The following is a 13,798-nucleotide window of genomic DNA, read 5'->3' as shown; positions in this document are numbered from 1 at the left end:
ATTCTTTTTAGGAACTCGGTAGGGAAGAAAAGTTAAAATATGAGATTACTTCCCCATCCTTTTTTAAAAAAAAATCTGAAAACCTAATTTATACAGGGCAACTCCATTTTATAAAACACACACACACACACACACACACACACACACACACACACTAAAGGATCAGAAGGAAATCCACAAGTATGTTATGAATAATTATCTCTGGGCGATTATTAGTATCTCCATTATACTACTTTATTTTCCCAAGTTTCTATAGTGAGCAGGTATTTACTTTACTACTTAAAAAATATGGAAAAGGGAATGATGGGATAATAATGTAACTTACTAATAAGAAGTCAAATATCTGTTCTAATCCTAGCTACCCAGTAAGCCAAACAGTCTATAATTGGCTAAACTTGGAAAAACAATTTCAAATATCCAGTGAGGATCTTATTCCTGTCTTAAAAACACAAACTCTGTTTTTGGATTATAGATTAGTATTAGGAGTTTTAAAAAATGACCTCACACAGAATTGAAAAAGAAGAAAGTATTCTCTCTAAGGAGGTTTAAGTCTGTATTTCTAAGGGGGTTTAAGTCTGTATAGTGTCTCTATGTATCCTTTGTATTCATTCCACCTGAAGCTAAGAAATATCAAGTATTATTTTATTCCAGTGTAGTATATGTTTCTTTGAAATTAATAATTTAAAGACTTTGATATGTAAAAGTGGCAGTTAGGAAATTATAGTTTACAAAATAATTTTTAATGACATTTTATAATTTCTGTAAAATCATGGAGTCATTGTCAAAGCAGAGCAATAAACCTGTTGCAAATGATTTATGATTATGTTTCATTCTAGGCACTCCTTCTCCTGAGATTCAACTTGCTTTCAAATTCAGAGAGATTCCACAAGAGCAGAAGAGTAAAAATAATATAATGCCGCCTCTTAGTGAGAAAGAAGTCTTACAGGTATATATCATATTGATTAAATACACACTTATTAAAAATTGGAAATGCTATTTTAAAGAGGGCCAAATTACTAATGATTAATTCTTTTTGTTTATTATTTTCCTTCTTTCTTCTCTTACTCGGTTTTTACCCTTTCTTAGCTAGTCATTCTGTTTTTTCGTTGCAACTTCGTTGAAAAGCAGTTGTTTTAGAAGGAGGTATTTAAAATATTTCATTTTTTCCTCTCTTTTCTCTCTTTCAAGTAGAAGTGTGGAAGTGAGAGAAACAGAAGGTTAAAATAGAATATAATAATTGTGATTTTCATCTAGAGATCACTTTAAATTTGTGAGGAAGATGTTAGTCTGCATGGTGTAATTTGAGATACGGGCTACTGAAAGGCCCTTCTATTATCTAATGTGTGTGTGAGTGCATGTGTATATATATACACTTACATACACAAATTTTTATTTGTTTCTTTTTAATGTAGTCACCCTGGGGAGAGATAAGGGGTGATTTAGTTAGCACCTGTGGCATAAATAAGTCAGCTAACCAGAGATACCTATAAAGTCTTAAGGAAGGAAGGGACCATAGATACATTTTTTCCCTCTCTGAGGATAAAATAAAAATCCTAACATTTTTATTGATTGTTTTGAAATGAATGAAATATTCACACACATGCATTTTTATGAATGAAGATAGTTAATTTTACACAGATTGAAGACTTCAGGGAAAAATTGTGTTGTTTCCTTTTTAGAATAAGACAACTCATCTTTCTTTTTTATTATACTGAAAACATTTCATCAGAGATGCTGTATTCTGTCGTGAATCTCAAATTTGGGTTTTTTTAATCGAAGAATAATTGCCATACAGTATTGTGTTAGCTTCAGGTGTCTAACATAATGATTTGATATTTACATACATTCTCAAATGGTCACCACCTAGGTTTAGTTACCAGCAGTCCCCATACAAAGTTGTGACAGTATTATTGTTTGCATTCTCATATCTCATATTTTATAACTTGAAGATTTTACCTCTTACTCCCCTTCACCTATTTTGTCCATCTTCCCATCTCCCTTCCTCTCTGACAACCATCAATTCTCTGATTTATCAGCCTATTTCTGTTTTATTTTATTTATTCATTTGGGTTTTTTTTTTAGATTTTACATGTAAGTGGCATCCTAAGGTATTTGTCTTTGTCTGTCTTACTTCACTTAGTGTAATGCCCTCTGAGTCTATCTGTGTTATTAAAAATTGCAAGATTTCATTTTTTATGACTAAGTAATATTCCTGTGTGTGTGTATGTGTATTTAGGTTACTTCTATATCTTGATTATTGTAAATAATGCTGTAATGAACATAGGAGTGATTATGTCTTTTTGAATTCATGTTTTAATTTTCTTCAGAAAAATACCAAGAGGTAGAATTACTGGATCATATGGTAGTTCTATTTTTAATTTTTTGAGTAACCTCCACGCTGTTTTCCATTGTGGCTGCACCAGTTCACATTCCCACCAACAGTGCATGACAGTTCTCTTTTATCCATATCCTTACCAACATTTGTTGTTTCTTGTCTTTTCGGTTTTAGCTGTCCTGACAGGTGTGAAGAGATATCTCTTGTGATTTTGATTTGCATTTCCCTGATGGTTAGTGATATGTATCTTTTCATGTGTCTGTTGGTCACCTGTTGTTTTCTTTAAAGAAATGTCTGTTTGGGTCCTCTGCCCACTTTTTAATTAAAAAACTGTTTTTTGTTGTTGTTTTTTGCTCTTGAATTGTATGAGTTCTTTATCTGTTCTGGATGTTAACCTCTTATCAAAATATTATTTGCAAATATGCTGTCTCATTCATTAGATTGCCTTTCTTTATTCTAATTAATGGTTTCCTTCACTGCATAAAAGTTTCTTGGTTTTATTTATTTATTTTTTAGAGAGAGACAATTAATGGGAGGAGAAGAGGGAGAGGGAAAGAGAGAATCCTAGCCAGGCTTTATACTGAGTGAGGAGCCTGAATTGAGGCTCAATCCCACAATCCTGAGGCCATGATCTGACCTGAAACCCAGAGATAGGTGCTTAGCCAACTTAGCTATCCCATTGCTCTGTGATTCCAGTCTTTTAAATCAAGAGTTGTTTTGTGGCCTAATAATGTGATCTATCCTGGAGAATACTTTATGTGCCCTTGAGAAGAATATGTTTTCTGTTTTTGGATGGAATATTTTGTATTTATCTGTTAGGTCCATCTGTTCTAAGCCATTGTTAGTGTCATTCAAAGCCGTTGTTTCCTTGTTGATTTCTTTCTGGAAGATGTATCCGTTGATACAAGTGGGGTGTTAAAGTCCCCTAATTTTATTGTATACTGTCAATTTGAGAGGTATTTTAAACAAATGTTATCAGTAACTGATCAATAAATAAAACAGTACCAGGAATGTTTATTCTGCTATACTGAACATGAGGATAGTTTGTGTGAGATATCTCTTGCCTGCTGGCGACCCAGGGTTGGTTAGGCTGATTTGACTGTAGAGACTTCTTCCACACCACTCCCAGTGATACACTATTCAGTTGAAGAGAATGATTTCACATATTTTTGGTTGAGGATATATAAATAGATTTGCCCCTTTTCCAGATCCTCCAAATTAGCACAGTTAACTTAAACTTTTTTTCACCTCCTATACCCTACCCCCAACAGATGAAATAAAACAAAAACTGTGCAGCTTAAGGGGCCATCAAAATATAGGGGTGGTAAGGGCAGGAAAAAAATAACAGTCACATGAATCAAAAGGATAAACAGCAGTTTGGATGCCTTAGGAAAGAGTTGATTGAAATGTATACTTGCATTTTGTTAATTAACAAATAACCAACTCCAGCCCCCATTATATTTAGAAGTATTAGCTCTTAAGTATTATTTTTGGCTATGGAGGAGGGGAAAAACATCATCTATCAGGAGCAAACTTCCTTCTTACTTCCTCTCTTATTTTTTGTATTTTCCTTACCTAGGTAGGGTCAAGTCACTGATCTATAGTAAGGGATCTATAGTAAGGGAAATGACTGGAGTATTACAGGTATTTGAATGAATTATTTTGTGAAGATAAAGAAATCTCTAATAAGTATATAAGTATATACATATATGCTATTTAATTAATCCTTGGGAGTTTCTAGGTTTACTTCTTGAAATTCCTTCTTGTCTCTGGGTCTTCAGAGCTTTGTAAGGTCTGCTTGGGAAGTATATATATGTGGAACTAATCTAATAACCTTGAAGTATGTAAAGATGCATTATCAGTAAATAACAGTGAATGTTCATTGGAGAAGATTGATGTTTTCTCAGTACTTTGTGTTTTCCTGTTATTATGGTTTTTCATTGATTGAACAATGCTTGGAAATTCAGACTGAAGACTTTATTTTCAGAAAACGTTATTGATCATAGAAACATAGAGGGCCCCCAGAGAGAGATCTTTTTCTAAAGATCCACTTAGATGGAAACAAGAAATTAAATGTTTAAAAGTGATGAAAGCCAGTATGCTGCAAAACTTAAAATGGAATCATTTATCAGTGCATTTTATCTTTATCTTTTTTTTTTTTTAAGGGACACAACTTCAGATTTTCTGGCATGACTTAAGAATTGGGCAAAAGTCATTTAGTATTTAAACATTGTAACACAGAGGTTGTATGATTTTTGGCCCTCAAGGAGAAATATTAGAACTGAGAACCTGACAAAAATGGCTTACCAGAACCATTGTGGATTAATGAACTAGGAATAAAAAGAGGGGCACATCCTTTCTCTTTATTTAATCTCCATAAATTATTTTATGGAAAGAAATTTTAAAAACTAAAAACAAGAGCTAAAATTCTTAGAAGAAAACATTGGGAAAAAGTATAATGACATTGGATTTGGCAATGATTTCCTGGACATGAAAGCCCAGCAACAAAAGAAAAAATAAATAAAGCTAGACTCATGAAAATTAAAAACCTTTGTGGATTAAAGGACATTATCAACAGGTGAAAAGGCAACTTAAGAAATGAGAGAAAATATTTTTAAATTGTTTATCTCATTAGGGATTACTACCCAGAATATATAAAGACTTTTAGAACTCAGCAACAAAAAACAAACTGATTTAAAAATGGACAAAGGGCATGAATAGACATTTCACCCAAGATAGACTAGTGGCCAATAAGCACATGAAAGATGTTCAGCATCATTAATCATTAGGGAAGTGCACATGAAAACCACATTGAGATCCCACCTTACACTCATTATGGTAGCTATTATTAAAAAAAAATAATAACCAGTATTGGTTAGGATATAGGAAAACTGGAATTCTTTCTTATTGCTGGCACCAACAGATGAGGGGATAAACAAAACGTGTTACATACAATGTAATTAGAAAGGGAAGAAATAGTGATACATGGTACAACATGGGTGAACCTTAAAGCCTCATGCTAAGTGAAATAAGTCAGAAACAAAAGGACTAATATCGTATGGTTCCTTTTATATTAGGTACTTTGAGTAGTCACAGTAGAGACTGAGTAGTAGAAAGAAAGAAGCAGGATAGGTACCATGGATTGAGAGAGGGGTGAATGGGGAGTTAGTGCTTAACAGGTATGGAGTTTCAGTTGGGAAAGATGAAAAAGTACTCTAGATGGATGCTGGTGATGGTTGTACAATAGTATGTGCAAAATGCCACAGACCCATATGTGTAAAAATGGTTAAAATTGTGAATTTTATGTTGCATATATTTTACCATAGCAGAGAAGATGCTAAGAAAGAATAATGCAAGAATTTTTTAAATATTAATTTTTTTTAAAGATTTTATTTATTTATTTGACAGACAGAGATCACAAGTAGGCAGAGAGGCAGGCAGAGAGGGAGAGAGAGGAGGAAGCAGGCTCTCCGCGGAGTGGACAGCCCAATGCGGGGCTCGATCCCAAGACCCTAGGATCATGACCTGAGCCGAAGGCAGAGGCTTTAACCCACTGAGCCACCCAGGCGCCCCTTAAATATTAAATTTTTAATTAATGCATTGTATTAGAATTTATCAGTTAAAAGAAAACTACCTTTTTTCCCCCTAGCAACCTCAAGATGAAATGGAACAAAATGAAGCTCTGTTCCTGTAAGTATACTAATTTTGGGCTTTATTATATTATAGATTTCTTTTTGTAATTTTACTCTTTAAAGTGAGTCTTCATTTTCTTAAGAGTTTTAGAATTATTGTATATTTTTAAATAATTGTCCCTTTAGCAATCTAAATATGTTATTTTGAAACATTCTAGATAAGTTTCATTTCATGAGAAGGTTTGGTTCATATTAAGTTGATTTTCTGTCTACTAATATTATTTAAAAAGAAAATTTATAGCATAGCATGGAGGAATAATTTATAGACCTTATTGAAATTAGGCTTTATAGGACTGTTGTTCTTAAAAGATTTTATCCTTTCAGCTCTTTTAAAACCATGATTCTCAAAGTATGGTCTATGGACTCTTTGGGAGTCCTTGAGACTTTTTCCAGGCGGTTTTTGAGGTCAGAACTATTTTCATAATAATACTAACCAGTTATTTGCCTGTTTCATAGTACTGACATTTGCACATAGATTGCTAAAGAAAATGGTAAGTAAAATGCTGAAGCCTTACTAGGATTAGGGCAGTGGCTATATTTTTCATAGCCATGAACTAGCAGTTAGGAAGAAAAAAGCCAAGGTTCATTTAATGCATGTGGTGAAGCAGAAAAATTCTTGTTTAATTAAATTTCTACTTTTGAATATATATCTTTTTTTTTTTTAAAGATTTTATTTATTTACTTGAGAGAGAGCATGAACGAGGAGAAGGTCAGAGAGAGAAGCAGACTCCCCATGGAGCTGGGAGTCCCATGCGGGACTCGATCCCGGGACTCCAGGATCATAACCTGAGCCGAAGGCAGTCGTCCAACCAACTGAGCCACCCAGGCATCCCTATATATCTTTTTGATATGGTTGTGTTGATAGGGGAAGTATGCCCAAGTACTTCTGTGAATACTGAAGTGTGGTAGTCTTGAGAGTACTTGCTTGAGTTGTAAACATTATAAGAAAATTAGCTCACTTTTTCTTTTAACTTGAAAGAATAATTGGCAGACAAAATGGTATTCACACTTGGGTATATGGCAGACATTTTCTTCAAAATCAGTGAAGTAAGCCAGTCACTTCAAGGAAAACAGCTGGTGGTATTTGTTGCCAATGAAAAAAATTCAAGCTTCCATGTGAATATTAGTGTAGAAAACTTGTTTGTACCACCTTGACCTTGATGGCTTCCAGTACTTAAAATTTTCCAGTGAAATCAGTGGTAATATTTACAAAGGTGGTCTTTTTGATGTTTAATAGTATTATCAATATAAGGAAGATTTGCATAATTCAGTGAAACAGTATTTTCTAAAAGACAAATGCACATTTTACAATCACTTACTGGTGAAAGATCCGTTCAAAGTGCAAGGTAGAGCAATGGATCATAATGGCACAGAATACAAAAAGTCTATCAGACACATGAAAAAATGTTCATCATCACTAGCCATCAGGGAGATTAAAATTAAAACTACATTGAGATATCACTTTACACCAGTTAGAATGGCCAAAATTAGCAAGACAGGAAACAACATGTGTTGGAGAGGATGTGGAGAATGGGGAACCCTCTTACACTGTTGGTGGGAATGCAAGTTGGTGCAGCCTCTTTGGAGAACAGTGTGGAGATTCCTCAAGAAATTAAAAATAGAACTTTCCTATGACCCTGCTATTGCACTCATGGGTATCTACCCCAAAGATACAGATGTAGTGAAAAGAAGGGCCATCTGTACCCCAATGTTTATAGCAGCAATGGCCTCGGTCGCCAAACTGTGGAAAGAACCAAGATGCCCTTCAACGAACGAATGGATAAGGAAGATGTGGTCCATATACACTATGGAGTATTATGCCTCCATCAGAAAGGACGAATACCCAACTTTTGTAGCAACATGGACGGGACTGGAAGAGATTATGCTGAGGGAAATAAGTCAAGCAGAGAGAGTCAATTATCATATGGTTTCACTTACTTGTGGAGCGTAACAAAAAGCATGGAGGACATGGGGAGTTAGAGAGAAGGGGGTTGGGGTAAATTGAAAGGGGAGGTGAATTCATGAGAGACTATGGACTCTGAAAAACAATCTGAGGGGTTTGAAGTGGAGGGCGGGTAGGAGGTCAGGGTACCAGGTGGTGGGTATTATAGAGGGCACGGATTGCATGGAGAACTGGGTGTGGTGAAAAAATAATGATACTGTTACGCTGAAAATAAATAAATGAAAAAAAAAAAGTCCATTGGTGTTTCAATTTCTATATTTCCAGTAAGCTTTAAAGAAGTTATTCCTTTTTAGAGTTTTGATGTGATATTTGCTTTGGTATGATACTATACTTAAAATACTCCTTCCAGACCCCTGGATGGCTCAGCGGGTTAAGCCTCTGCCTTCGACTCAGGTCATGGGCTCAGGGTCCTGGGATCGAGCCTCGCATCGGGCTCTCTGCTTAGTAGGGAGCCTGCTTCCCTATCTCTCTGCCTGCCTCTCTGCCTACTTGTGATCTCTGTCTGTTAAATAAATAAATAAAATCTTAAAAAAAAATTTTTTTTAAATGTGAAATAGTGTTATTCTTTTCATTAATTTTTTTTCATTTTGTAAAATGTAATAAATTTTCATAAACATGTAATCACATGTTATTGGATTATTACTGTTACTTTTATTTATCTTTAATTTTATTTTTTATGTTAATTCCAGTATAGTTAATATAGTGTTATATTCATTTCAGATTTATAATGTAGTGATTTAGCAGTTCTGTATATTCTTCAGTGCTCATTATGACAATGTGCTTTTTTTTTTTTAAAGATTTTATTTATTTATTTGACAGAAATCACAAGTAGGCAGAGAGCCAGGCAGAGAGAGAGAGGAGGAAGCAGGCTCCCTGCTGAGCAGAGAGCCCGATGCGGGGCCCGATCCCAGGACTCTGGGATCATGACCTGAGTTGAAGGCAGAGGCTTTAACCCACTGAGCCACCCAGGCACCCCGACAACTGTGCTTTTACTGTTATTTTAAAATTAGTGATTATATAAAATTTTTCCAATTTTATCTCCTAATATGTGAGTATAAGTAAGTATATGCCACATAAATTAAAGTTCTTTGGGTTCCTCAATAATTTTTAAGAGTATAAAGGAGATCAAAGATCAAAAAATTTTGAGAACCACTATATTTAAAAACCCTATTACTAAATATATCAGCACTATAAGTTCATCTCCAGAAATGGAGAAGAAAAAACTAGGGAAGACTAACACAGCATCCATTACTGCCCAGAACTGTTGTTAACATTTTGGTACATTTTATTTTAGGCTTTGTATATAGCTTTATTTATATTTTCTATGAAATAAAATCATTCCGTGGGTATTCTTTTGTATCCTACCTAAAAATTTTAAGTAGTAATAAATCATAATTATTTTCTCGTGTCATATTTTTAAAAACATGAATTTTAATGGCCTATAACTTGACTGTACTGTAACACATTTAACTATACCTCTACTGTTAGACATGTACAATGTTTGCTATGTTGCCTAATATAAATGACTATATTGTAATAGTTTAGTTAAGAGTTTGCTCTATTTTCAGAATTATGTCTTAAATTCCCTTTTGCAATTAAAGGGAAAAATTCTATTGTTGACTCAAAGTATGATTCAGTTTTGTTTTAAATCAGCTTGTTCTTCTCAAAGAATTGCATTTTAGGGGAAAAAATCAACATTCTTTTCTATATGCCTTAGAAATTATATATATTGAGCAGTTTCATTTCCATTTTTAAGGTGGCTTATATTAATCATTTCTGTTTTTCAACAGGAGAGAGTGTTCAATTTATTATTCTTGCTTAGGCTTCAAGTAGCTATACCTGGTATCTAAAAACTGCTCTTAAAACAGCTAAAACAGGGACGCCTGGGTGGCTCAGTTGGTTAAGCAGCTGCCTTCAGCTCAGGTCATGATCCCAGGGCCCTGGGATCCAGTCCCACATCAGGCTCCTTGCTCCGGAGGGAGCCTGGTTCTCCCTCTGACTGCCTGCCACCCTGTCTGCCTGTGCTCCCTCTCGCGCTCTCTCTCTCTCTGACAGATAAATAAATAAAATCTTAAAAAGAAAAAAAAGATCTTAAAAAAAAACCAAAAAACAAAAAACAGCTAAAACAAGAAGCTTTTTTTGTTTGTTTTAAAGGGAGATATCTTGTTTGTGTTTGCATATAGTAAATTGGATTGAGGGAAAAAAGTAGTTAACTGATTGCTTTTCTTCAATCAATTTTTAATTATCCCAAGGCAGATGATAAAAATTATAGATTAGGCATGACCCTTATTTCAACCACTTTCCATCAATATTTCATACATGTTCTTCTACTGTAAAATAGAAGAACGATAAATAATACTTGAGAATTTTCTCATTAGTGACTTGTACTTACATCTAAAACTGTAATGACAAACTTTCAATGTACTTGAGGATTTAGATAACCAAGGAACATAATTCAGAACCAATTTTTTCTCCCCCACTACCCTCATTTGATACACAGTCATCCCAAAGTGACTTTTATAACTAAACTTAAGGTTGTCTTATTTATACTCCTAAATTTCATCCATTAATTTTCAGCTGTTCCTTCATTTTTGCAGTCACTTGAAATGTAAATGTTAACAAATTTGTAGTAACTGTAAAAGTAATTGAATGATGGAGCAAAAATAATTATGCAACTTTGAAATTCCTTTAAATGAAAAAAAACCTTGAATTATATTTAAATGAGAAGTAGTGTTTTTTTTTTTTCATTTCAAAACTTTTATTTATTTATTAAATAATTTATTTTTTAGGAATAGAAGTTTTCCAGAGTTCACTGGGTCATTTTCCCAGGCAAAAATTTCAGTGAACCACCAAAGCATTCAAGGTATGTTTTTGTGGGTAGAGTCATATAAAGTAAATTTGTCTGCGCCTAAAAATAGAAGGCTTAGTTAGGTATGGATTTATTTGCATTAACAGCTCTCAGAAGGCCAAATGGGTAGAAGGTTAGAAGAATAGGAAATGCAGGACATTTGGTGTTTTGGGAGCCATTAATGCCATATGATGTTTTTGGCATCTCTGTACTTTTACCATGACACTCAATAAACTTCTAAGTCAGAGGTCTTTAACTGGCTCTTCCTTTATAACTTTGTGGTCTTTCTTGCTGCCATGAGCTGATGTGACTAGATGCCCATAGAATTGATAGTCCCCTTCCCTTCTGATACTTCATTGCAACTCCCTTTCCTTCATTCCTTTCAGAGTGTTTAGAATGAAAGTCCATTTTGTTTTCATTCAGATTTTAGATTAAATCACATGTAAGGAAACTATTAGATTGTTCACTAGTTTAGCTAACTCTGTTTTAATACAATCCTATTTTCTTCCTCCCAATTCAAAGAGTAATTCTAACCAAACTCTAGAATGGTCAAAATAAATTATCGTTAGTCATTGTCATTTTTACTTATAAGTTAAAATTCAGCGCCCCTGAGCATTTTCTTCTCATTTGGTACTTTAGAATTGTATTTATTTTGAAAGAGAGAGAAGGATCACAAGCAGGAGGGGAGGGACAGAGGGAGAGGTCAGGAACAGACTCCCTGCCAACCAGCGAGCCAGCCCTACATGGGGCTCAATCCCAGGACACTGGGGTCATGACCTGAGCAGAAGGCAGACGCTTAGCCAACTAAGCCACCCAGGTGCCCCTTGAATTATTTTTCATACATACATACTACTACTACTACATTTTGTCTCTTTCAGGTGTTAAGTAGAAAATGTACAAAATCTAAGACTGGGCCAGTCAGGCACCCTCCACAATTTTTTTGATTTGTAAAAACTATTTTAAGTAGATTTTGTAGTTAGAAAATGAGAAGTACTTAAATATGTTTATTTTTATATAGTAGTCAGATTAGCATAATATATACCAACTTATCAAATTTAAAAAATACCAACTGTTGGCATAAAAGTGATCATTTTGATTATGAGGTGATTAAAAATACAGAAAGAGATGGCTTTGAGGATTTTCTTTACAATTCAGAGGAGGAAAGAGGATGAAGTCTCTGTTTTTAAACTACCCCCCCAAGGATCTGACATTTAAAAAAAAAAGAAGATAATTGAAGATGTATCTATTACTATGTTTCACATATACTAAATTTTACACAACAAGAGATAAAACTTTAAATAACAAGATATACATAGCAGAACATACAGTCATCATTGCTTGGCACAGAGGGTTCTAATGCAAGAATAAGTTACTTAGTAATGTTTTGCTCATCATCCTGTGAGAGTGTGTAATACCATGATGTTAACCCTTCTAGCTTATATTCCTAGCTTATCATCATCAAATGGCAAAGGTGGGGACGCCTGGGTGGCTCAGTTGGTTAAGCAGCTGCCTTCGGCTCAGGTCATGATCCCAGCGTCCTGGGATCGAGTCCCACATCGGGCTCCTTGCTCCGCAGGGAGCCTGCTTCTCCCTCTGACTCTGCCTTCCACTCTGTCTGCCTGTGCTCACTCTCGCTCGCTCTCTCTCTGACAAATAAATAAATAAAATCTTTAAAAAAAAAATAAAAAAAAAAAAATGGCAAAGGTGAAGCAAAACAAAACAAAAACAATAACAATAAAAAGCAGATTTTTGCATGATGTAAAACTCAGGAAGCATATTTATGGGTTTCCCCCCCTGAAAACCCTGTCTTGCTTATGAGGATGCATGCTAAGGTTCAGCAAATAATTACTTGTCTTATGCTATAGCTCTAGATACTGCCTAATTGAAAGAAACCAAAAGAATGATTCAAATAAATGCTTGAAACACCAGTGAACCCTAAACCCCTACCTAAATATATCAGAGTGCCTGGGCCTTGATTCTGAAGGTAGGAGGCAAGAGGAGTGGTGTAGGAGAACCATCTTTTTCCCCCGCTCCTCCTTCACTTTCACTTGGTATGAATTGCAGAGGGAGCAGGATGAGGAGAGCATAATAAAATGGAAGTCACTTAGGACAACCTGTTGATTCCTTTTTGCCCCTACTTGGGTTGTTCCTTTTCATGCCTAACTTGATGGCATGATTTTAATTTATGTTGTATTAACTATAGTGGAGGAGATGATGACCCTGAGCAAGTAGGTATGATTTTTCCTCCTGTAGTTACCTATACTTAGAATAACAACCAAAATAGAGAGGTTTTAGCTAAACTAATACTAAATAATTATAATTTTACTTATTTTTGTGTAAAGTGTTTTTTTAAGAAATGGAAGAATTTTCTTTTGTATTTTCATTGCCACTGTAATGATACTTTTATATCAATAATTAGGTATAATATTTATAAAATGTTTTGTGTATCACATGAATGCCTGTGAGAAGAATTTCAAGTTATTTTGATTAAGAAATGCTAAGTCAGAGTTATGTTTCTAGGACTCTAATAAAACTGGAGTAAAACATATTGTTACCTTCTAGGGCCTGAGGCTGAAAATCCTGAAAATTTGCCAGACCCAGAAAAGGTTGGTCTGTATATCAGAGATTACCTTTACAGATCATGTGTTTAGATTTTATTTTATTTAGATTTTATTTACTTTATTAATTAAAGTATCAAGCCCATTTATGTTCTTTTCCTGGGTGAGTATATAACTAAACCATTTTAATAGAAATGTGTTCTTGTCTAAAAACCTCTTCCAGTATTTGTTCTTCCCTATCTCTAATGAAATGGTATTTTTTTGATCTGTGTTTCTTTTTTGTATTTTAATTCCAGTATAGTTAACATACAGTATTCTATTACTTTCAGGTGTACAAAATGATTCAACAATTCTGTAAATTACTCAGTTCTAATCAAGATATGTGTACTCTTAATTCTTGTC

General features: G+C 34.3%; 1 protein-coding gene across 1 annotated transcript in view; it reads left to right on the top strand.

The window, feature by feature from the left end:
* ANKRD31 (ankyrin repeat domain 31) overlaps positions 1 to 13,798 on the top strand; it is a 151,440-nt gene that overhangs the window by 16,736 nt on the left and 120,906 nt on the right. The window contains 4 exon segments of the mRNA XM_059173363.1: positions 837 to 946; positions 5,985 to 6,025; positions 10,780 to 10,853; positions 13,401 to 13,444. Coding sequence (XP_059029346.1) covers positions 837 to 946; positions 5,985 to 6,025; positions 10,780 to 10,853; positions 13,401 to 13,444 — 269 coding nt within the window.

This window comes from Mustela lutreola, chromosome 5 (genome assembly GCF_030435805.1).
Source record: "Mustela lutreola isolate mMusLut2 chromosome 5, mMusLut2.pri, whole genome shotgun sequence".
Lineage (NCBI taxonomy): Eukaryota > Metazoa > Chordata > Mammalia > Carnivora > Mustelidae > Mustela > Mustela lutreola.
Note: the sequence above shows the minus strand (reverse complement) of the source record. Positions and strands in the feature narration are given on the sequence as shown.